The sequence below is a fragment of the Ursus arctos genome, unplaced genomic scaffold, assembly GCF_023065955.2.
Source record: "Ursus arctos isolate Adak ecotype North America unplaced genomic scaffold, UrsArc2.0 scaffold_8, whole genome shotgun sequence".
Taxonomy (NCBI): Eukaryota; Metazoa; Chordata; class Mammalia; order Carnivora; family Ursidae; genus Ursus; species Ursus arctos.
This window is the reverse complement of record NW_026623100.1, coordinates 2,266,905-2,291,969: the sequence shown is the minus strand read 5'-3', so window position 1 is coordinate 2,291,969 and position 25,065 is coordinate 2,266,905. Positions and strand designations below refer to the sequence as shown.

Here is a 25,065-nt window from a genome sequence, read left to right as displayed (position 1 = left end):
CTCTAAGACTGAAAATGTGAACAGGGCTACCAAAACCTTGCTGTTACTATCAAATGTAAATGACATGTTCAAGAACAGCCAGGCTGGCCCCACAGACATCCAGGCTTCACAGAAAAAAAGAGGCAGCTATCTCTCTGAGGAAAATTTTGCATCTACTCAGTCATGTGAGCTATTTTACTGGCTCATTGGACCCTCGATTCACAGAGTCCCCTAAATCCTGAACCTGGTTTGGCTAAGCTAAAACTCAGTGGTTTCCCCTGGACCGCAGCCACTGTTCAATCTCAGTGCCAGCACTACAACACCAAAAATGGGTGTGGCACCTCCACCCAGAGGACAGAACTCAAGGTCCTTCTCAGAGCTCTGGCTAATACTGCCTGATGAACCTTGCTTTGTGTTTACTGACTCTTGGGCTTTTGCCAGTGGCCCAGACATCTGCTCTGCCACTTTGAAAAGTGCAGATTGGCAGATTAAAGACACCCCTTTTTGAGGCCATGAACTGTGGAAACAAATTACAGCGGCTGACTAAACTTTCTGGGGCCCTCGTGTAGATGCCCACAGAAAGGGAGCATTCTCTGATGAGACTGCTAGGAATCAAGGTGCTAATTGGGCCTGCACTGCTCTGGTTGCAACTACCCTGCTGCTTGGAGCCATCATCATACCAAACAGGACAACACATCCACCATCACAGAAAAGGCACAGCGGGAAGGGCTCTGTTTCTGTTGAGGCTGCCTCTGCATTCCAGACCTGTGACTCCTTCCCAAAGTTGGCCTGGCTGTCTCCTGGCAGAATGACATTTAACATCCCCGCCCCACCGCCTCCCACACCTCAGGCTATTTCTTGATGATGCCTCATCACTGATGACACTTTATCAGGTTATGGAGTTGTTGTTTCAGCCCAATCAGCCAACCACAGTCACTCTGTTGTGACCCCTGAGACCACTATGTGTCACGTGTTTGGTTTTCTGGACAATTTGCAACTTGACCATAGTACACCATTTATCAAAAAACTTATTTACAACAGGCTGACAAGATATTCAATGGATCTTCTGTACTCCCTGCCATCTACAGGCATTTGATATTCTTTTTTTTATTTATTTTTTATTTTTTTAATGATTTTTTATTATATTATGTTAGTCACCATACAATACATCCCCGGTTTCCGATGTAAGGCTCGATGATTCATTTGGTATTCTTAAAGGTTTTTGACCACTTCCCTGATATCCTGGTCTGCATACCTTACTAAGGCAGTTGGTCACTAAATGAGACTATCCCTAGAAAAAGATCATTTCTTCTCTTTCACATCCTGCGTAATGATCAGGATGAAAGCTTGGCAGTTTCTTAAAAAATTAAGCATATGCTTACCATAGAGCCCAGCAAATCTAACTTCTAGGTATGTACTCTAGAGAAATAAAAACTTGTGTTCACACAAAAACCTGTACCTGGAAGTTTATAGTAAGCCTATACATAATCATCTAAAACTAGGAACCCAAATGTCCTGCAATTGGTGAATGGATAAGAATTACCATACATCCATATAATGAATATTATTTAGCAACAAAAGGGAACAAATTATTGCTAAATGAAACAACTTGGATGACTCTCAAAGGCATTTTGCTAAGAAAAAAAGGCACTCTCAAAGGTTGCATTCTGTATGTTTCCATTTATATGATATTCATAAGACAACAAAACAAAACTACAGTGATGAAGAATCAATATGGAGGTTGCCAGTGATTAGGGATGGAAGGAGTGTGTGGCTAAAGTGGAGTAGTATGAAGAAATTTTGGGGGATAGTAAAACTGTTCTGTAGCTTAACTATCCCAGAGATTCATGAGTCTGTACATGTATTAAAATTTGAAGAACTGTATGCCAAAAGAAAAGTCAATTTTACTGAATGTTAATTGAAAAAAATAAAATAAAAGGTAAGGAGGACTACAGTCTTCAAAAATGTCAATTTTTTAAATTCTTTTTTTAAATCGAGATATAACTTTCATCATATAACATTTATTAGTTTCAGGTGTACAATATTGTATATATTGTGAAATGATCACCATGGTAAATCTCGTTAACATCTGTTACCATAGACAAAAACAATTCTTTCTTGTGATGAGAACTTTTAAGACCACTCTTTTAGAAACTTTCAAATATGCAATACAGTATTATTGACTATAGTCACCATGCTGTACATTACATTCCCATGATAAATAATAACTTATACCTGGAAGTTTGTACCTTTTTACCACTTTTACCCATTTTACGCACTCCCCATCTCCTGACTCTGGCAATTACCAATCTGTTCTCTGTATCTATGAGCTTGGTTGTTTGAGGGGGTTTTGATAAAATGTCAAAAATAGAAAAGAATTAACCAAAATGTCAATTTTATAGACCAAGAAATGTCTGTAGAAATGTTCCAGATTAAAGATGACTAAAGAGACATGACAATTAAATGCAATATGACCCTAGATCAGATCTCATACTGGAAGGGGGAAAATATAGCTAGAATCCTTCATATTAATAGACAGAACAAATATCACTGTAGTTGCAGGTCTAAGCTTACTCAAACCCTGGAAAAAATTGATTAGTGAGCTTAAGTTCCATTCCGCTGACTCAAGTAATAGATTCAATTAAGTATTCATAGAGTCCCTGTTACATACAGGGCAACAGAAAGTCCTCTTTTCCTCCAAAGACTGCTCAAAGTCTTGAGTTTTTCTAATTCTACTTGCCAAACTATTTATTCACTCTTCTTTAATAGTTTGCTGTCATAGAAACATTAAAATGTTTGATGGCTTTTAGGAGTTAGTTGCTAGTTTTTGAAAAGTTGTCTGAGATTATTTTTCTAGTCCCCAAGAAAGTCACTCATTTTACAACACCGCACAATGTCCAGATTTACGGATATATTCTCAAGTCAGCTCATTATAGAGAAATAATTTGTGTTTTTCTCAAGTTTGCAAAATTTTCCTCCTAAGGTATGCATAATGCTGTTACAAGTAACAGTAAATCCCAACGCTAACTGGCTCACTTAGCAGAGATAATTTATTGATTCACTCATCATAGATTGATCAGCACTCCAGCTTTATTCTTCTGTGACTGTCTCGGTTCTGCCTCTTTCATCATAGTGGCAAATGTTTACCAACAGCAATCAGGGCTGTATGTTTGTTCAATCATATTCAAAGAAAGAAAAAACATTATCACTAAACCAAAATATTAAACAGAAGTCCCAAATGTCACCAACCTTACATCATGCACTATCCCTGAGTCAATCCCAGCCAAAGACTAGGTTCTACACACTATCAAAGAAGAACAGACGTTGGGGAGGACACTATACTGTCTACAATAATTGTTCTTTCTCTATTAGTTATGTATCTCTCTCTTTACTTAGTAACAGTTAACTACCATTTATTTGATACATACCGTAGGCTGCCTCTTCACATCCTTACAGCCGGATCAAACTCCAGGGAACTAAATTGTATATTCCAATTACCTCAGTTAATGAGCTTTGTTGTAAACATGATGGGAAAGTAGGGATGACGGCAAACCATTTCAGCAAACAGGTGGGCCAATCAGGACGCAACAGCAGCTTTGGTCACTCAAACAGCAAATCTAATGGTTGTGCCCTCAGAAGTAAGGATCCTTGCTCTCTTCTCTTGTTTGGTGTCTTCCCCCATCTCTGTCCCAACTCCCTGACAGAGGCTGTCTCTTTTGCTTCCTCCCCCATCAGCATGAGTTCAGAGCCCTCTTGGGCAGAGCTCCCTGGGGGGCCTCCTCACAGCCTCGAGAGCTAAGAAATACCTGCTTCAGGGGAAGGGCCATCCTTGGCTCCATCAGCTCCCGTGGGAGCTCACTCGGCACCCTGCTGGACCACATCTGCCTAAGAAACCCCTAGAAATCAAGCTGTCTGACAGGCATTCTGAGGCTTCCCCTAAAGAGCAAGGTAACTGGCCTTTCGGGGTGCCTACCCCCCAATACAGTACTACCATCATCCTTACAGGACTTAAAGATATGGAAAACGAGTCCCTGAGGGGTAATTTCCCCAAATCTCATAGCTAATAAACGGCAGTGGCATGATTCAAACTTATCAGGGTTTGTGTCACTCAACACCAGGGTTTGACCCCGCCCCGTGAACGCGCGAAAACCTCCGCCTCCCCGGGTTAGGCCGCAGCCGCAAAGGCGGGAATGGGGGCTGAGCTGGCAGCCGGCGGGGCGGGGCGCGCGCGGGGACCCGCCTCCCGGAGCAGAAGCGGAAGCGGAAGCGGAAGCGTCACCGGGCTGTAGCTATGGAGACGCGGGGGGCGGCCCCGAAGAAGCGCAACCTTTAACCTGCAGCCGAGGGTACGTCAGAGGCTGCCGCAGACGGAAGTGCGGAGGCGGCGGCTGCGGCGGCGGCAGGGGTCCTGGGCTGCCGGGCTGCCGGGCTGCCGGACTCCTGGGCTCCTGGGCTGCTTGGCCACTGCGGGCCGGCTGCCATGGAGGTAACGCTGCCGGGGCGGTCGGACTGGGACCGGGACCCATCACCTCCCTGCCGGGCCTTCCCGCGCCGCGGTTTGGGACTCGGGGATCGGCGCGGTGTGAGGGCTTGGTAGCCTCCGCCCCGCGCCCCGCGCCCCGGAGCCCCGCGCTGCCCTGGTCTCTCCCCCTTGCCTCAAACTCAGCCCCTCGCGATTACCTGGCCCCTTTACAGCCAGATTGTGTACGATTTGCCACAGAGACAAACCCCTCCTTCCCTAATTCTTTTTCACCTAGGAGTTTCCTACACTTGATTCCACGGAAAGGCTTTTACCTATAAAGGTTCCAGCATGCCGTCTGGGATTAGGAAAAGATTCTGACACCGAGGTTTGATTTTGTTTTGCAGGATCCTGTTCAAGATGGTGTGGCTTCACCAGCCACCCCTGGGGCTGGGAAATCTAAGGTGACGAGAATACAGTACTTGACTAGCGGGCTCACCGAAGAGTGGAAGGGTGATGAATGGAGAACTTCGGCATGGGTGGGGGGTGGCCTATTTAAAAGAAATTCTTCTCCAAGGGATCTCAATTTTAATTCGTTCAGTAACCAATCTGTTATTATTTTTTTTTTTTTTTGGAAGTTTCCTGCTATGAAAAGAGATGACTTTTTGTTTACTTCCTGCTCCTGGTTAACATTGCCGAGAGATTCTGTAGTTTTTCAAACATTGAACAGAGCAATCTAATTTATGAGGATTTATGTAGTGTAGTGGAAAGAGCAGTGACATAAGTAGGAGTCAAGGGACTCCTTGACGATGTAAGAGAGTCGAATGAGGTAATTTTTATGGTCCCATATAACATTTAATAGTCAATGATTTTTTTTTAAAGATTTTATTTATTTATTCGATAGAGATAGAGACAGCTAGCGAGAGAGGGAACACAAGCAGGGGGAGTGGGAGAGGAAGAAGCAGGCTCCCAGCAGAGGAGCCTGATGTGGGGCTCGATCCCACAACTCCGGGATCACGCCCTGAGCCGAAGGCAGACGCTTAACCGCTGTGCCACCCAGGTGCCCCAATAGTCAATGATTCTAAAAGGATAGTGGTTTATTGCTTGCATACGAAGTGTTTGGCACTTATCTGAACACTTGGTTACTTTTATTATCCGGGTTTTACAGATAAGAAAACTGAGCCCAGGGGTTAAGTAATTTCCCTGATTTCTTAAAAAAAAAAAAAACTTAATGCACCCTGATTTGTCTTGTTACTGTAATTATGCTTACATATTTTCATGTAGCCAAAGACTTACTTAGGCCTTGAATAGAATAATTTTACAGCTCCAAGGAGTAGAATTAGTCCCAGTCCCTTAATTTTACAATTAAATCAAAATCCAGGAAGTGTCTTAACCTAAACAAGAATATATGTACATAAGAGGATATGTGCTGTTTTTTACATCTCATCGTAATTGCTTAAGTAGTAGTTATTGAGTTGAAGTTGCATTAGCTACTTTTTAAAAATGTGGTTTGGTTGACATAAAGATTTATTCAGTAGGATATTTTTAGGAAGACATTATGTTTTTGTGTGTGTGTGTGTGTGTGTGTGGTATAATAGAAACATGAGTTATAACAAACTGGTAACATCATTACATCTTTCAGCTGGAAACATTGCCCAAAGAAGATCTTATCAAGTTTGCCAAGAAACAGATGATGCTAATACAGAAAGCTAAATCCCGATGTACAGGTATTGAGTTGAAAATATTCATCTTCACCACAATCTCACTGAAACATTAAAAATAGTAGGTTTTTAATAGTATATTACCTTAATTTGTTTAAATCCAATAAAATTTTACTAAGTATAGTGAAATCTATTATTATTTAACATTCTAACCATTTGCCTGTGAAATTCTTTTTACCATTTCATGTCTCTAAACTGCCGTTATCTTTGAATTATTAAAGTCAAGGAAGAGGATCTAGTGAAATTATTATTTAACCTTCTAACCATTTGCATATGAAATTTTTTTTTACCATTTCACATCTCTAAACTGCAGTTATCTTTGAATTACTAAAGTGGAAGAGGATCTTAAAAAAAAGTTTGTTAAAATTAAGCACTTTTTTTTTTTACTTCATTTGGATTGTATATTGATCTGAAAAAACTTTTTTTTTTCTAGAGCAATCAGTTGAAATGTTAGAGACATAAGGTTGTGTGCCCAAAGAGGTAAAAAGAGGCCTCAAGTAAAGTAATAAAAGATTTCCATTCCTGGAATGTTGAAGTATATTTATTTGTTGAAGCTGATTGATTGCCTGTTCACCTTTATATTCCAAAAGGATGTAGATACTAGTGTCCTTTTTAATATGTGTGGTGAGGCCATGAGTTTCCAATGACTAACAAATATTAACTGCCCAGCCTAAAAGCCGAAATTTATTTTCTACTAGGAAAGGTCAAATTGTGTTTAGGGAGATTGGATCAGCTTCTGATAAAGAGAGTAATATGTTTGGAAAGGTGTTCTAGGCTCCAACCTAGACATGAGTTAATGAAATAGGTTAGCATTTATGTTTAACATGAGGTTAGTTGTTGCTCTAAGATTAACAGTAAAAAATTATTTACAGCTAAAATAATATGTCCGGGATTTGCTTCAGAAGTATCAGGATGGGTAAGAAGAAAGGAAAAGGGCGAAGTGAATCCAGGCTGGGATGAAATAAGGGTCCATGTAATAATTGCTAAATTAAGGTGATGAGTGTATTAATCATACTATTCTTTCTACTTTTCTTATTTGGAGTTTTCCATAAGAAAAAGAAAAATAAAAGGTAATACTGGATAAAGTTAATACTTTCTCAAAATATCTGCTGCTTAAATGTATTCTAATTTATAGGGGTTTGTTGTTTTTGGTTTTGGTTTTTTTTAAGAATGTATTTATCACTTTAGACAGTTATTTTCTTCATTTCTGAACTGGAATTTTTTTAATAATTATTTAGAATTGGAGAAGGAAATTGAGGAATTGAAATCAAAACCTGTTGCTGGAGGAACTGATGATATTATTAAGGTAATGCAACAGTTGCAAATATTGCTTTAATTTTAATAGAGGAAATGTCTAATTACAAATCAAATCCTTTAAAGCTGTCAGTCTGCCAGAGCCCTATCTGGCTTTCTGTCCCTATTTTTCCACTTCCTCCCTGCCCTTGGTTAAGTTTTTTACCTCTCTGGTTGCTTGTAAAAAGAGTTAAATGATGTCTCTGTCCCTTTCTGTTCTAAAATGAGTGTTCTTCTCTCCCATCTTCATCCCACACACTCTGTAATTAGGGGGTTGCCTTAATCACAGCCTGCTCTTCCCTCTCCCCCTTGGAAGACCCATGCTCCAGACTTTGATGATGATTTTTAGGCTGATAGATACATATAATCTGTTAATAGACATATGTCCTTGAATGTGACTACTGACATTTCTAGCTATTTAGGGAAAGAAATATTCACCCATTTTGCTTGTCTTCATATTCATATTCAGACCAAATACCCTTGCCTGGACAACCAGTGACAGCACTGTTTTTCAGGACTTTTAACTTCAGAGACTCTTCAGTTTTCCTGTTTCCTTTATCCTCTACATTTGTCAGCCATCAGTGACTTCTAGTTCCCTCAGGATAACGCTGCAGTTTACCAGTAGGCTTTCTCCATTTCCATGGCTGTATGGTAAATGCCTCGTGTCATACTTTACTTTTGATACCTCCCTAACCAGGCTCTCTTTTCTCTTTTCAGTTTTGCATACTCTTACTAGATCAGAGGGTACCGTTTTTATTTTGTTATTCCCTGTCAAAGAAGTTGAATTGGTTATTCTTATTTACATGCCCTTAATGCTGACTAAATGCCTCTCCTACCCCCAGTTTGGCCTAACCTTCTTTAGAGTTTCTTTTACTTCTCAAAGCTCTGCAGTAATTATTTTCCTTTTCTGTATTTATAATTTGAGTCTTGGTATCTGTTCTTTGATCATAAGTTTATAAATTGTCTTATTTTCTTACTAGGGGGCTCCCAACTTGTGAGCAGTGTGCAGTTGAAGGACTCCCAGATAGTTACTATAAGAGAGCTTTAAATCCTGATGCATATCACGCACTATTGCTTTGTTCTTTATTTAGCTAAGACAGTATATGAAGCACGCATAGTGTGCACAAATACCATTTGGATTCATAGTGTACTGATTTACTTAAGTATTAGTGAATTCATAGTAGTTTTCTTTGCTTGTTTGGCTATTTTGTGTTTTCTTAATCAGTGATAGCTGAACTAAAACTACTGGATATTTACCTAAAAGTATTGACTCTAGAACCAGACACCCTGTTTCAGATCTTTGGGTCCTGCCACATACTAACTATTTGGCCATAGCTAAGTTTCTTTTCTTTCAGTTCCTTCACCTATAGACTAGAGAAAATAATAACTACTTTTCATAGAGGTGTTATATTTTGAGTTAATACATGCTTAGCATTTAAAATTGCATCTGTCACATAAGTTCTCAATAATTTATTGTAGGGACACCTGGGTGGCTCAGTCGCTTAAGCGTCTGCCTTCACAGCTCGGGTCATGGGATCAAGTTTCACATTGGGCTCCCTGCTTAGTGGGGAGCCTGTTTCTCCCTCTCTCCACTTCCCCCCTTTGCACTCCCCTCCTTTGCTCATACTCTGGCTATCTCTCTCTCAAATAAATAAATAAAATCTTTTAAAAAAATAAAATAATTTATTGTAATAATATGTTAGTGACATATTTTATTTATGAGGGTATTTAATACATACACACTAGAAGGGGGTTTTTGTATTTGAAGAGAGAATCACAGAGGCTTCTTTCTAATTTAGCACCAGTTAACTCTTAGCCCTTGAAATACTTGTTATACAGTTGCATTCCAGAATATCTAAATATCTGCCCCCTATTTCCTCCTTATTTGAAAAACAGGAATAATAATCCATATTTTCCATGTCAAAATTTGAGGTGTATGGTATTACAGTGAACTTCTATGCTGCTTCCAAATGCAAGGGGAAGGTGAAAACTGATGTTAAGATACGCAACTAATGAATCATCGAACTTTACATCAGAAACCAGGGATGTACTGTACGATGACTAACATAATAAAAAAACATTTAAAAAAAACTGATGTTAATAGAATGGGATTTCTAGTACAGTCACCCTTGTTACTATCTCTTTGCTGGAATCAGATCTATGTTTGCTAAAAAATAACTGTCCATTCTGTGCCTCTAACCGTCAAGGTTTTTTACGGCTGTTTCAGTTACAATCTCCTAAATTTAATGAATGTATTTAGAATGTATTTAGACTTCCCCTGATATTTACCAATCAGAAGTTTATATTGCAATACATTATGTAATGTGAAAAACTAATTTTAAAACTAAAATTATTTTAACCAAAGTAATATATGATTTGCAAATAATGCTAATAAGTAAAGAGCTTATTATAATACTAAATAACTTGTGGGAATTATTTCTATGTTTTTTTTTTTAATCATTTTTTTTTTTTAAGATTTCCTTTTTTTTTTTTTTTTTTAATTTGATAGAGATAGAGACAGCCAGCGAGAGAGGGAACACAAGCAGGGGGAGTGGGAGAGGAAGAAGCAGGCTCCCAGCAGAGGAGCCTGATGTGGGGCTTGATCCCGGAATGCTGGGATCACACCCTGAGCCAAAGGCAGACGCTTAACGACTGACCACCCAGGCGCCCCTATTTCTGTGTTTCTAAATTATACAGTTATACTGCGATTCCTTGATTTATTCATTTTAGACATTTAGCTATTAACTTGCTGTTACAGCAGATGAAAATTTAGCTGTCTTTCACAACAACTCCTACTTTCCAATGGTCAAATAGATCAAATAATCTTTTCCATTTTTTCTTGGACCACTTCCTTCTAGAGCCTTCTGTCCTGCATTGATTTGTTCTGGTCATTCTCTAGGTCTGCCTCACAGTTTTCCTGGAATTGGCCTGGAATTGGCCTTGTGCCGTTCTCATATGAATTTGTACACTGCTTTCCCTGTTTGTTAGGTGACATGTCATTGATTTTCTTGGTTAACCTCATCTTTGTAGAGCATGTCCTTCTGTAGCATTCTAAGAACGGATGTATGGGAGGAAAAATGTTGTCATCCCATATTTTAAAATGTCTTTATTTTACCCTTGTCTGAATAATAGCTATAACTTGATATAAAACTAAATTTTCTGCATCCGTTTTGTTTTTGTTAAAGTTTTTCTTCATTTCATGTAAGTTCAGAGGCAAGCAAATCAAGGGTGATAGTAGATTATTTAGGATTTTAACATTTATCTAGATTTTAACCTTTAGGATTAACTTTATCTGGATTCATGGTGAATTGGATTTATGATTTTCCTGTTTGTAAAGTCCTCGGATATTTGTGTCAAGTTATGCAAATTTTATAGTATAACTTGGGAATTGCTTCTTTTGTCTGAACAAGTTCTTATGTAATTGGAATAGTCTGTTCTTTGAAATTTTGATGGAATTCACCTGTAAAATTTTTCCTCCTGTTTTCTTTAGTGGACAATTTTTAAGCCACTAGCTTGATTTTTAAGTAGTTATAGTATTAATTATGCTTTTTAATTTTTTTCTTGAATTAATGAAGCTATATTTTTCTAGCAATTTTTATTCCTTTAATTTCAGTTTTTAATATTGTTGCCAAATAGTTGTTCACAATATTCTCTTTAACTCTTTAATCTCTGATTTATATGTAAATATGTTTCCCTTTTATTTTTATGATTGTGACTCTGTCTTCTTTTGGTCAGTCTGCTAGAGGTTGTTTCATTAGCATTTTTTTCAAAGAACTGACTTTTGTTGATTTAATTTCTGTTTCATTAACTTCGTGTCCTATTTAATTTCTGCAGAGAACAAACCTGTCTCTGAGGAAGACAGGACACGGGGGATTTCTTGCCTATTATTCTGACCACTCCCTATTCAGATTTTCAACCAATCCCCAATTTCTGAATCCCTTAACAGTATCTGGGGCCTCCAGTTTCCAAGCGTTTAGTTTTCTAGAGTATTTGCCAGCTTCTCATATGTGTTTTCTTGTGAAGGTACTGTAAGTTATACTTTCCTCTTTCTAATTCAGTTCTTCCTCTACTTTTCAGTTTTCAGAAAATATGCTGAGATTTCCCATATCCTCACTTCTTTTCTCCTTTTCTCTTTGTTCTTGTGTATAGACCTTTGTAAGTCTTTTATCCTTACTTTAGTGGTTTGAAAAAGATGAAGAGAAAATTATGCATGTGGTCAATCCACCATGTTTAACCTCAGGCAAATAAATCATCCTGTTCCAAACAGGCATTGACTGAACGTCTGGATGCCATTCTTCTGGAAAAAGCAGAAACTGAGCAACAGTGTCTTTGTCTAAAGAAAGAAAATATTAAAATGAAGCAAGAGATTGAGGTAAGGCAACAATTTAATGTTTGGTTTTTTATTTATTAACTGATATAGTTATGAATTTTAGAGTTAAGACCTTAACAAGCATCTGATGTGGTGATTTTAATAATTTACAAGAAAACAAATTGATATGGAAAAAGGAAAGTAATTAAAATCGCCTGGCTAGAGCCAACATTGTTGCATTGCTTAATCTTCCTTATTGCTATGTCATTCTTTATTGAAAATTAATAAAGATTACTTATTTTGTGAATCAGTTAAGTTGATTCTCGCACATACTCTAAATAATCATTATCTGTTCAGTTCTAGAATACTCAATTGCCTATTAGGTCTGGGCTAATTTTCTCCAAAAGTCCCTTATTATTTTACTCAGGAGATACTGATTAAAGTCTTATGACTTAATGCAATTTACATAATTTATCACTTTTTAAAAGGAAATTAAACTCGGAGATTTCTTATTTTTTACTTATTTGCGTTTTTGGTTTTTTTAGGTATTACTTTGAATGACATTTTTAATACTGCTTATGTGCAGTATATTGTCATACTTAAGGTAGTCACAGCCTACGCAGAATTCTTGGAACCTCAGTATCATATTTGTCTGTGTACATTTTTGCTCACTTCCTTTTCTAATTAGCTTCTGGCTAATATTTTTCCTGAAGGCAGGTTTCTTTTGTCTTAAATAATATTTGTGTGCTTGTTTTTATAATAGGATTCTATAACTAATCTGGAAGATGTGCGCAAGGAGTTTGAACAATCGCAAAGAAACTATGTGAAAGAAATTGAAAATCTGAAAAATGAATTAATGGTAGTACATTCCAAACACAGTGACGATAAAGCTAGCTTGCAGAAGGAACTGGAAGAAGCAACCAAGAAACAATTCGAACTTTCTGAACAACTTAAATTTCAGGGTGACTGTGAAGATAATGCTAAAAAACTACAAGAGGAGATTCAGAATATCAGGCCAGCCTTTGAGGAGCAAATTTTATATCTGCAAAAACAGTTAAGAGCTGCCACAGATGAAAAGGAGAAAGAAATTACTCATCTCCAAGAAGTCATCGAGGCTAACTCCCAGCATTACCGAGAAGATGTTAGTAGTTTGCAAGAAGAGCTTTTGCAATTGAAAGCTACCCACCAAGAGCAGGTTAAAGAATTGATGTGCCAAATTGAAGCATCTGCTAAAGAATGTGAAGCAGAAGTAAATAATTTAAACCAGCTAAAGGAGAATTTAGTCAGACAACGTGAGGCAAGTGAGAACATTCAGGAGAAATATGAATGTGAATTAGAGAATGTGCCAAATGCAAACCACGAAAATCAGATGGGTTCCTTGGTCTTACAAGAAGATGCTTTTGCAGAACAAGTAGTAAACGAAAAAGTCAAACATTTAGAAAATACCTTAAAAGAACTGGAGTCTCAACATAGTATCTTAAAAGATGAGGTGACTTACATGAATAATCTTAAATTAAAACTTGAAATTGATACACAACATATAAAGGATGAGTTTTTTCATGAACGGGAAGACTTGGAGTTTAAAATTAATGAATTGTTGCTAGCTAAAGAAGAACAGGGCTGTGTAATTGAAAAACTAAAATCTGAGCTAGAAGATTCAAATAAACAATTTTGCTATGCTGTGGAACAACATAACAAAGAAGTACAGAGTCTTAAGGAACAGCATCAAAAAGAAATATCAGAACTAAATGAAACATTTTTGTCAGGCTCAGAAAAAGAAAAATTAACGTTAATGTTTGATATACAGGGTCTTAAGGAGCAGTGTGAAAACCTACAGCAAGAAAAGCAAGAAGCAATTTTAAATTATGAGAGTTTACGAGAGATTATGGAGATCTTGCAAACAGAACTGGGGGAATCTGCTGGGAAAATAAGTCAAGAGTTTGAATCAATGAAGCAACAGCAAGCATCTGATGTTAATGAACTTCAACAGAGGCTCAGAACTGCTTTTAATGAAAAAGATGCTCTTCTTGAAACTGTGAATCATCTCCAGAGAGAAAATCAAAAGTTATCCCAACAAGAATTAGTACCAGAACTTGAAAATACCATAAAAAGTCTTCAAGAAAAGAATGAAGTATGTTTAGTTAGTCTCAGTCAGAGAGATACCATGTTGAAAGAATTTGAAGCAAAGATAAGTTCTCTTACTGAGGAAAAAAGTATTTTCATAAGTGAAATCAAATCTTCTCATGAAGAGATGGATAATCTCCATAAAAAATGTGAAAGGGATGAAGGATTGATCATAGAACTTAGAGAAAAAGTGGAGCAAACTAGCCAGTACAACAGTGAACTAGAACAAAAGGTAAATGAGTTAACAGGAGAACTAGAAAAAACTTTAAAAGAAAAGGATCAAAATAACCAAAAACTAGAAAATCTTACGATTCAACTAAAAACTATTTATGAAGACCAGGAAGCACTGTCATCTGAAGTGAAGTCTCTTTATGAGGAAAATAATAGATTAAGTACAGAAAAGAACCAGTTAAATAGGGATTTGGAAGCTCTCCTGTCCCAAAAAGAAGATCTTATTCTTAAGGAACACATTTCCGAATTAGAGAAGAAACTGCAGTTAATAGTTGCAGAACGAGATAATTTAAGTACACTGCTTGAAAATGAGCAGGTTCAGAAGTTATTTGTCAAAACTCAATTATATGGTTTTCTTAAGCAGATGGAGTCCAAAGTTTCAGAAGAAAACGAGCAAGATGTTGTGAATGTCCTGCAAGCTATAGGTGAATCCTTAACTAAAATAAATGAGGAAAAATACAACTTGATTTTTCAATATGATAAAAGGGTAGCAGAATTAGAAAAAAAGATTGAGTGCCTTCAAGAAGAGAACATGGTTCAGTGTGAAGAAGTTCGGTCTTTACTAAGAGACCATGAACAAGAGAAAGTTCTCTTAAGGAAAGAGTTAGAAGAAATGCTGTCACATAAAGAGGCCTTGCAGTCTGATCTTCTAGAAATGAAGAATGCTAATGAAATAACAAGACTCGAAAATCAGAATCTTTTAAGTCAAGTTGAAGAAGCCTCTCAAAAATTATGTAGCAAAAATGAAAACCATAATGTAAAAGAACAATGTTTTGTAAAGGAACTTGAAAATCTGAGGCTATCACTAGAACAAAAAGAAGCTGAATTACAGGATGTGAGAGCAGAGTTGTTATCATTAAAGGTACTATTATTTCAATTTTATTAATTTAAATTCTTAATTCTAGTCCTAGATTCTAGAAAATATATACATTAAATTTTTATACTTTGAAGTCAGTAAATTTTCATCATTTAAGCTCAAATGACAATTTTCTGAAAGTACGTTAAACATTTTCATGTTGTGTATCCTCTATCCACATTGGTCACTTTTTGGTTTTAGATCATTTTAGAATCTTGATTTTGCATAAGATTAAATGATTGAGGGGTTAAATGTCTTGGTCAAAATTGTGCAACCAGTCACCATCAAAACTACAACATGAGAAAGACTTGAATTTCGTTCTTGTGTGATATACATAACACCTTTCTTAAAGAGCACTGTTGAGCAGAAAAGTGGGCTATTGCAGTATTTAACTTTAGCCAAAATTTTAGATTTTTCTCCAAAAATTTATGAAAGTATGACAAACTATAATCATTTAATCTTTCCCTTATTGCACTGTGTTTGATATGTGTCAGGTTGTTCATCTTGGCCTTGGATACTACTATTTTTTTATAGTAAATACTATATGCATGATAAGGTCAGTATTACCTGGTCTATCAAGGTAAGAAAAATACTTCATCAAATTGCTTTTTATGTGAATTTTCTTTAATGAGGATTTTCTCATTCATGACCTGATGGCCAGTTCATTGTGGGGAATGAAGTGATTTTCTGTTTTGTTTTTTCTATAAAATCTAGGATTTCTTAGAGAAATCATCTGTAGAAAATGATCAACCTTCTTTAGTAAAAGAGCTGGAAGAAAAAATAGGTAAGTTTGGTTTTGCATATGTTGTTGCAATGAATTACACAGATTCTTCTAGTGTTAGAGTCTATTGAGAAATGTAGTAACCAGGTAATGTGTTGTTAAATCATAATAACTATCTGTCTCTTTCTAATGTCCCCATTCTTTCTTCTTTGCCATCTGTTTGCCTTCCCTTCCAAAATTACCACTTTCTTATTTAATCCAAAGGACTGATGTGATTCCTTTTATAAATGGTTCCATGATTGTTTTGGGATTTTTCATTCATTTAGCAAACTTTATTTGAATGCCAGGCTATGGTAAGAGCAAAGTGATTAAGATACAGACCATGTCTTCAAAGAGTTCAGTGCCGCATGGGGCTGTTATTGCAGTAGTTTGAGGTGTGAACAAGATACAGTGCTGGCACTGCAGGAAGGCATGATTAACTGTCTGTCTTTGAATTAGGAAAAACAAAACAGAATAGCCTATTCTTTTGTTGTGTCTTGAAGAATGAGAAATTTGACAAGAGAAGAGGCAGGAGGGAATAGCAAGTGCATGTATGTTAACATATATAACATCAAGAAGCATACCAAGAAGTTCCTGGAGAGGTAGGAGAGTCCCTTCACAGAAGCAATAGAATGTGTGCAGAGCAGTTGGGACTTTCCTAACGCATCTTCATCATACTAACATCGTGGGGTAGTTATTTTATTCCCATTTAAAAATGAAGAAACAAATCCTTAGAAGTGTTAAGTAATGTGCCCTTAATGTTTCAGTTTAGGGCCGAGTTAGTCTGGTGGGGAGAGGGAGAGGAGGAAGTTGGAAGATTTTATGATGAAGCCTGTTTTTTTTGTGGTGGATGATTGGGGCAAGTAGAGTTAGATGAGATTAGGAACTCGGTTTGAGACATGTTTAAAATAACAACCCAAATGGAGATGTTAGGTAGATTGCTAAATAGGCAAATCTGGAGTTAGGGGGAGGGAGCTAGGCCAGAGATAAAAAGTTGTAGTTAACGTAATAGTTGCATTAAAAGCCATGAGATGGAGATCACTAGGGAAGCGAATGTAGAAAAAAGAAGACCAGAGACCGTTGTCATTTAAAAATCTGAAAGATAGGAACAGCAAAGGAGATTGAGAAGGAGTAGCCAGTGAGTTAGGAAAACCCAGAGCATAAAATGTCTTAGACATTAAGACCAATGAAGTGCAGGTGATGGAAGTGTTTCAAGAGGGAACAAATATTTAACCATGGCAAATGCTGGTATAGGTCAAGTAACATTAGTACAATGAACTAATCATTAGATTAAGCAACATAGAGGTCATTGGTAACTTGATAACCTGTTCTGTGATATGCTAAGACCAGAGCCTGATTGAAATGAATTCAAGAAAAAAAATGGGGGAAGAGAAATTTGAGCACATGTGTACACAACTCTTATACAGAGTTTTGCTATACAAGAAAGAGAGGAGACAATATCCAGATGGGAAGTGTGGTAATTTGCCTTTGTGTGTGTGTGTGTGTGTGTGTGTGTGTGTGTGTGTGGTTTCACCAATCCTTTTGTGACCTCTTCCCATCCTCTTTGGTGCTTCCACTGTTTGCTCTTGGCTTTAAAGCTCTTGATATTTTCCTAATTGCATGCTGGGAAAAAATCCATTAAGGGGATTTGCTGCACAAGAGAGAGGGAGCATTGCCGCACTGATGCCTGAGTCGGTGAGGAGGTATAGACTGAAATGCAGAAGTGGAACAGCTGGCCAGTGCTACACACACACAGAACAGCCATCTGTAGCAGCAGAGGAAGGCAGAAGCTGTGAGCACAGGTGCATCTAGATTAACGAGCAAGGACAGAAATTCAGGTTGTAACTTAAGCAGAAATAGCGGGAAGTAAGATCTGGAACACAGGAGTTGAAAAGAGGAGATGGCTAAAGACGTTAAGGGAGAGATCAGGATTGGATATGTAAAACACATTATGGGTTTAGTTGTAAAAATCACACCTGCCAACCAAGAGGAATATGTCTATGGAGCCTAAGTATTTAACTGTGTCTGATATTTCCCCCTACATGACACCAATTTGCAGATTGCCACCGAAAGTCCTACAGTACTTGAGTTTCTAGGAAATCCTTTTTTTTTTTTTTAAAGATTTTCTTTATTTATTTGAAAGAGAGAGAGGACAAGTGGAGCTGGGGAAGGGCAAAGGGAGAGGAAGAAGCTAACTCCTCGCTGAGCAGGGAGCTCTATAGGGGGCTTGGTCCCAGGACTCTGAGATCATGACCTGAGCCAAAGGCAGACCCTTAACCAGCTAAGCCACCCAGGTGCCCTGTAGGAAATCTTCTAATGTTAAAGGAGTACTAACACCCTCTCCAGTTTCTAGCTGCTTATGAAATGATGTTTAAGAAAAGTAGGCTATTTTGATAGATTGCAGGAAATGGACATTTTTTACGTTGTTTGCCTTGCTTATGAATAAGCTTTCACTTAAAAAAAATTAATGTTTTTGTTACTTATTTCATTACTTTTAATTCCAAATTATAGATTTTCTGTTCCTGATTAAAGGTCACCTTCTAAGGCTAAAGTAAGTAAACTATTTGGATTTTTTTCCTTTTGAGTCCATATATAATTCTTTCATTTTGTGTTTTTAGGATATCTGGAGAAAGAATCCAAAGAGAAAGAGGAAAAAATAAATAAGATAAAACTGGTTGCTGTGAAGGCAAAGAAAGAACTAGATTCTAGCAAAAAAGAGGTAAGGGGACTTAAAAATACAAGATTCAAGAAACTTAAATGTTAGAAAATCTAGTTTTTCTGTCCATAAAAAACTTCTTGTCATATATTTACAATAGGCCCAGACTCTACGGGAAGAGCTAGAATCTGTTCGATCAGAAAAGGATCAGTTGTCTACTTCCATAAGAGATCTCATTCAAGGAGCAGAAAGCTATAAGGTAAAAATAGTTATTTTAATAGCAAGTTATGTTTGTTACTTCTAAGTTAAGGAATGTACTAGACATGTAAAATTCCTATCCATAACACGTCACCTTGTATTTTTTAGTAAATCCTTTTTTCTATTTTTTTATGTAATGTGGTAGCATCCTAGTATCAAAATTTTAAGTGTCTAAGCTTTAAAGTTCCTTCAAGCTATTATTTTTTAAAACTGAAATTCTGTTTTGGGATTTCCTAATAGAATAAATAACAAAAAAGATGGTTATTATTACTGTTATTATTTTATATTCTGGCCAAGTGAATAAACTTGAAGTTCAAGCAACAGGTTTAAAAAAGAAAGTAAATTCATTATTTGGAGGTAATAATGCTTGTCAGCCTAACATGAGAATCTATTATAAAAAAAATAAAATGAGAATGCAATGACATCATTAAATGTAAGATAAATACTTTACATTCTTTAATATATCTGCTCAGCAAATATTTATACAGTCAGGCTGAATACTGAGTTTAGGGAGATGCCGTCAACCAAATACACTAAAGTCCTGCCCTCGTAGGACTTAAATTCCAGTGGCAATAATAGATAAGTAGAAAAAAATATGAGAAACTTACTGGTAGAACAATAAAGGTGGGTGGTAGGGACAAGAGAGTAAGTCAAATGGGATTGATTGAAAGAAGAAAATTCCATAGTAGTCAAAAAATAAAATTTTTGGAATAACTTTAATGAGAAAATGTGGCCTTTATGAAGAAAACTGCAAAACATATATATGGCAACTATTATTATTTGAAATACTAGTTTTCAGGTTGTTTTACATGTTCCAAAACAATTTCACTAAACTAGGATTTTTTTTGATTGGGCAATCTTGTTCTAAGTTTCAAATGGAAAATAAGCTCACAAGAGTAGTTAATACTTTTTAAAGTGAAAAAAAGAAAATGGACGTCTTGCTTTAGCAGATGCTAAAATTTATGAAATCATAATAATGTGATACAGGTCTGATGTAAAAATAAGACATTAACAGAAGACAGAGACGTCTGCATAACAACAAACACTTCTAGGCCAGGCTCTCTTCTAAGCACTTTACATATCTTATCACACTTAATTCTCAAAAGAACCCCAAGAAATATGTTATTAATATTGCCAGTTTACAAGTGAGGAATCGAGGCACAAAGAGATTAAGAGACTCAAATCACAGAGCAAGTAACATAGTAAAGCCAGTCTGGTTCCAGATCTGTTCTAACACCAACTAAGCTATGCTATATAGTACTCCAGTAAGATTTGAAAACATAGAAACCAACAAAGAAAGAATTCAGTAACTACTTCAGAATAATTTAGTCAGATTTTTACTTCACTCCCACACACCAGAATAAATTCTAGATGGATTTAAAGAGTTTTGTCAAATGTGAAAGGATTTTTAAAAACCTAGTATAAGACACTTAATCATTTGAGTTCTGGATATGAAATATGTTTCTAAACTTAAGCAATTAAAGAAGTTACAAAGAGAAAGATAGACTGAACTATAATAAAATATAAAATTAACATGAAAATATGACAAGGGATTAATATCCTTAATATATAAAAGTATCTGATAAATTCATTTTTTAAAACACTTATTTGAAGTTTAAATATAGGCTTGTCTTTCATAAGGCATTAGCAACTTGGTTCTTTCAATTTTAAGAACCCCATACTGTATTTTATATATTTCCTCCATGGGTAGACCAATATGCCAAATTCTTTGTTTAAAATACAGATTTCAAAAGACCGAAAAAGAATAGAATATCAAAGAACTGTGAGACAAGAACAGAAGGTATAACCGCATAATGAGAATACTCATAGGAAAAGAAAGACATGCCTTTCAACAAGTAAAATAAAAAGTTCTTTGGAAAATGATATAGGTTAGACTCAGAGAAGGCGACACGATATTGAAGAAGAACAAAATGGGAGGATTAACCTGACCTCAAAACTTACTATAAGACTACAGCAATCAAGACAATGTGATATTGGTGAAAAAAATAGACAGATAGATCAGTGGAACAGAATAGAGAATCCAGAAATAGACCCACATAAATATAGTCAACTGTTCTTTGACAGTGGAGCAAAGATAATCTTTTCAAAAAATGGTGCTGGAACAACTGGACATGCACATACAAAACAAAGAGCAATCTAGACACAGACCTTAAGACCTTCACAAAAATTAACTCAAAGTGGATCACAAGCTTAAATGTAAAATGTAAGACTATGAAATTCCTAGAAGATAACAGGACAAAATCTAGATAAATTTGGGTATGGCAATGACCTTTTAGATAGAACACCATGAAAGAATTGATAAGCTATATATACTTCGCTTAAATTACAAATTTCTGTTCTGTGAAAGATATCAAGAGAATGAGAAGGCATTTACTGGGAGAAAATATTTGCAAAGGACATATATCTGATGAAGGACTGTTATCCCAAAATATGTAAAGAACCACTAAAACTCAACAGTAAGAAAACAGAAACCTGATTTTAAAAATGGGCCAAAAACTTCACAGATACCACACCAAAGAAGATAAGAGATGGCAAATGAGCGTATGAAAAGATACTCCACACCATAAGTCATCAGGGAAGTACAAATGAAAACAATGAGACAACCACTGCACACCTATTACAATGGCCAAAATCTGAAACCACAAACACCACCAAATGCTGACAAGGACATGGAGCAACAGGAACTCTTATTTATGAGCTCTGGTGGGGATGCAAAGCCATTTGGGGAGAAGTTGGGCAGTTTCCTACAAAACTAAACATACTCTTACCATACAATCTAGTAACCGTTGGTATCTACCCAATGCTGTTGAAAGCTTATATCCACACAAAAACCTGCACATAGGTGTTTAAAGCAACTGTATTTATAATTGCCAAGATTTGGGAACAAACAGAGTGGCCTTCGGTAGGTGAACAAATAAACTGTGGTACATTCAAACAATGGAATATATTATTCAGCACTAAAAAGAAATGAGCTATCAAGCCATGAAAAGATGTGGAGGAAACTTAAATGTATACTACTACCAAGCAAAAGAAGCCAATCTGAAAAGTCTACATAATGTATGATTCCAACTGTATGACATTCTGGAAAAGGTGAAAGTTAAAAAAATCAATGGTACCCAGAAATTTGGGGGAGGAAGGGATAAATAAGTGGGGGGAAAAGGAAAAATGGAAATAGGTAGGAAAATCCTCTGAATTTTTAGCTTGTGAAACTACTCTGTATGATAATCTATAATGGTGGATGTATGTCGTTTTAAATTTGTCCAAACCTAGAGGATTAGAACACCAATGTAAACTAGGGTAATGAACCCTAATATAAACTATGGACTTTGGAGGATGATGTATCCTTGTAGGTCATCAGTTACAATAAATGTACCACTGTGGTGGGGCTTGTTGATAATGTCGGAGGCTCTGCATTTGGGGTGGAGGGGTAATGGGAAATCTCTGTACCTTCCTCTCAGTTTTGGTATGAACCTAAACTGCTCTTTAAAAAAAACAAATGAAGTCTCTTAAAACATTTTTAAAAATAGGTTTTATAGTTGTAAAATTTTCTCAATCTTTGGGTAAAGTAAGGTTCCATTTGTGATGGAACATCAGGATGTAAGATTAAATCAGCAGTGCCAGTACGTTTAAGAATGGTGATCGCGAAAAGCAAAGCAAAGCTGGAGACATCACAATTCTGGACTTCAAGGTATATTGCAAACTGTAATCATTGAGACAGTATGATACTGGCACAAAAACAGACACATAGATCAATGGAGCAGAATAGAAAACCCGGAAGACCCACAACTATATGGTCAACTAATCTTCAAGAAAGCAGAAATGAATACTTAATGGAAAAAAGACAGTCTCTTCAACAAATTGTTTTGGGAAAACTGGACAACAACTTACAAAAGAATGAAACTGGACCACTTTCTTACACTGTACACAAAAATAAATACAGAATGGATGGAAAACCTAAATGTGAGACAGGAAACCATCAAATCCTAGAGGAGAACACAAGCAGCAACTTCTTTGACCTCAGCCACTGCAGCTTCTTACTAGACATGTTGCCAGGAGCAAGGGAAACAAAAGCAATAATTAACTATTGGGACTTCATCAAGATAAAAAGCTTCTGCATAGCAAAGGAAAACGAAACTAAAAGGCAACCTATGGAATGGGAGAAGGTACTTGGAAATGACATAGCTGATAAAGAATTAGTATCCAAAATCTATATAGATCTTATCAAACTCAACACCCAAAAAATAAATAATCCAGTTAAGAAATGGACAGAAGACATGAACAGACATTTTTCCAAAGAAGACATCCAGATGGCTGGCAGATACTTTTTTTTTTTTTTTTTTAAGATTTTTATTTACTTGTCAGAGCACACACAAGCAGGGGGATCAGCAGGCAGAGGGAGAAGGAGGCTCCCCACTGAGCAAGGAGCCTAACACAGAACTCGATCCCAGGACCCTGGGATCGTGACCTGAGCTGAAGGCAGACACTTACTGACTGAGCGACCCAGGCATCCCTAGCAGATACATTTTAAAAAGATGGTCAATATCATTCATCCTCAGGGAAGTACAAATCAAAGCCACAATGAGATACCACCTCACTCCTATCAGAATAGCTAAAATTAACAACTCAGGAAACAACAGATGTTGGTGAGGATGTGGAGAAAGGGGAAGCTCGTACACTGTTGGTGGGAATGCGAACTGGTGCAGCCACTCTGGAAAACAGTACGGAGGTTCCTCAGAAAGTTAAAAATAAAACTACCCTAGGACCCAGCAATTGCGAAACTAGGTATTTACCCAAAGGATACAAAAATAGTGATTCAAAGGAGCACGTGCACCCTGATATTTATAGCAGCGTTATCAACAATAGCCAAACTATGGGAAGACCCCAAATGTCCATTGATGGATGGATGGAAAAAGAAGATGTGGTATGTATACAATGGAATGTTACTCAGCCACCAAAAAGAATGAAATCTTCCCATTTGCAACAATGTGAATGGAGCTAGAGTGTATTCTAAGTGAAATAAGTCAGAAAAAGACAAATACCATATGATTTCACTCATATGTGGAATTTAAGAAACAAAACATGAACATAGGGGAAAGGAAAAAGAGAGAGGGATGCAAACCATAAGAGACTCTTAACTGTAGAGAACAAACTGGGTTGATGGGGGGAGGTAGGTGGGGGATAGGCTAAATGGGTGATGGGTATTAAGGAGGGCACTTGTGATGAGCACTGGATATTATATGTAAGTGATGAATCACCAAATTCTACACCTGAAACCAATTTTACCATATATATGAACTATTATTTAAATTAAAAATGAAATTTTTAAAAAAGAATGATGATTGCTTTTTGTAGAAACAGACTTATAACTGAGCTCCATTAGGTTCCTTAGCATCAATATTAGGATGCTGAGTAATTTTGTGGATTCCTTGTGAATTTGCCAATTTCTTTTTCATTGTTCATATCACTTATAATAATCATCTGTATCAGTTTTTTTAAAGATGTGAACACGCAATGGTTGTGAAGGGATGATAATTTGTAATTATTCCTTGCTGAGAAGAAGCATCAGCATATGCATCAAGGAAATTAGACCATTGAATGCATGGGATTCATTTTTTTCCAACTCTCCCCTTAGGAATAATATATTATTATAGTCAGAATTTTCTGTAGAGAGCCATTATTTACTAGAGTCAGCTTTGGTATTCAATTTTTGCAGCCCTTGATAGCTATTAGAACCATAGTGAGTAAAAACAAAGAAGACCAGATAGAGTTTAAGAGGATAAAGATCTCTGATCTGTAGAGGTAGAGGAATCTGCACAAATACAAAACAAGTGTGGTATCTTCTCTCCATGGAAAAGAAGACAAATGATTTCTCAATATGCCAGGAAGTAGCAGAATCCTCAGACAAACATGGACAAAGAAATTTATAAGCCAGATTCTAGATTCCCAGTTCCTGCCTTTTGCCTATCACAAGATGGGTAGACCATAAAATTGAAACCCAGATTCTAACACTCAGCTACCAGTGTGGATAAGAGTTGATTATGTATAAATCAGAATTAGAAACAAAATTAGATTGGCCAAGAATCAGATTTGACAAGCAGGAACCAGAAAGAGGATATAATTGTCCCATGTGAGACCCCAGAGCAGTCTGGGAAGGGGAGCCAAGGACTCAAGAGGTTCTGGTCTGGATGAAGGCCACTTTTTAGGCTTTCCAAAATAAACCTTCAAAGAAAATACAGAAAGATTTTGTTATTCTGCACACAAATTCATTTATGTGAAGGACAACAGTCAGTAGTTCTCCAGGATCAAAAGTGAAAACAGGATTTAGAAGAGAGGAAGAAAAAAAAATCCTACATACAGTCTGGAAACAGTGAATCTCATGTACATATTTTGGAGGATAA

At 36.6% G+C, this 25,065-nt stretch overlaps 1 protein-coding gene across 2 annotated transcripts in view; it reads left to right on the top strand.

Moving 5' to 3' along the window:
- The first annotated feature begins 4,315 nt into the window (after positions 1-4,315).
- The window catches only part of GCC2 (GRIP and coiled-coil domain containing 2), a 54,809-nt gene continuing 34,059 nt past the window's right edge, over positions 4,316-25,065 (top strand). Inside the window, exons 1-9 of one of the 2 annotated variants that reach the window (XM_026515939.4) lie at positions 4,316-4,465; positions 4,846-4,902; positions 6,081-6,165; positions 7,398-7,465; positions 11,720-11,824; positions 12,525-14,978; positions 15,687-15,756; positions 18,351-18,451; positions 18,549-18,647. In XM_026515939.4, coding sequence (XP_026371724.1) covers positions 4,460-4,465; positions 4,846-4,902; positions 6,081-6,165; positions 7,398-7,465; positions 11,720-11,824; positions 12,525-14,978; positions 15,687-15,756; positions 18,351-18,451; positions 18,549-18,647 — 3,045 coding nt within the window. In that variant the 5' untranslated portion in view covers positions 4,316-4,459. Of the gene's footprint in view, positions 4,466-4,845; positions 4,903-6,080; positions 6,221-7,397; positions 7,466-11,719; positions 11,825-12,524; positions 14,979-15,686; positions 15,757-18,350; positions 18,452-18,548; positions 18,648-25,065 lie in introns of those variants that run through there. The other variant, XM_048222660.2, reaches the window with a different exon arrangement.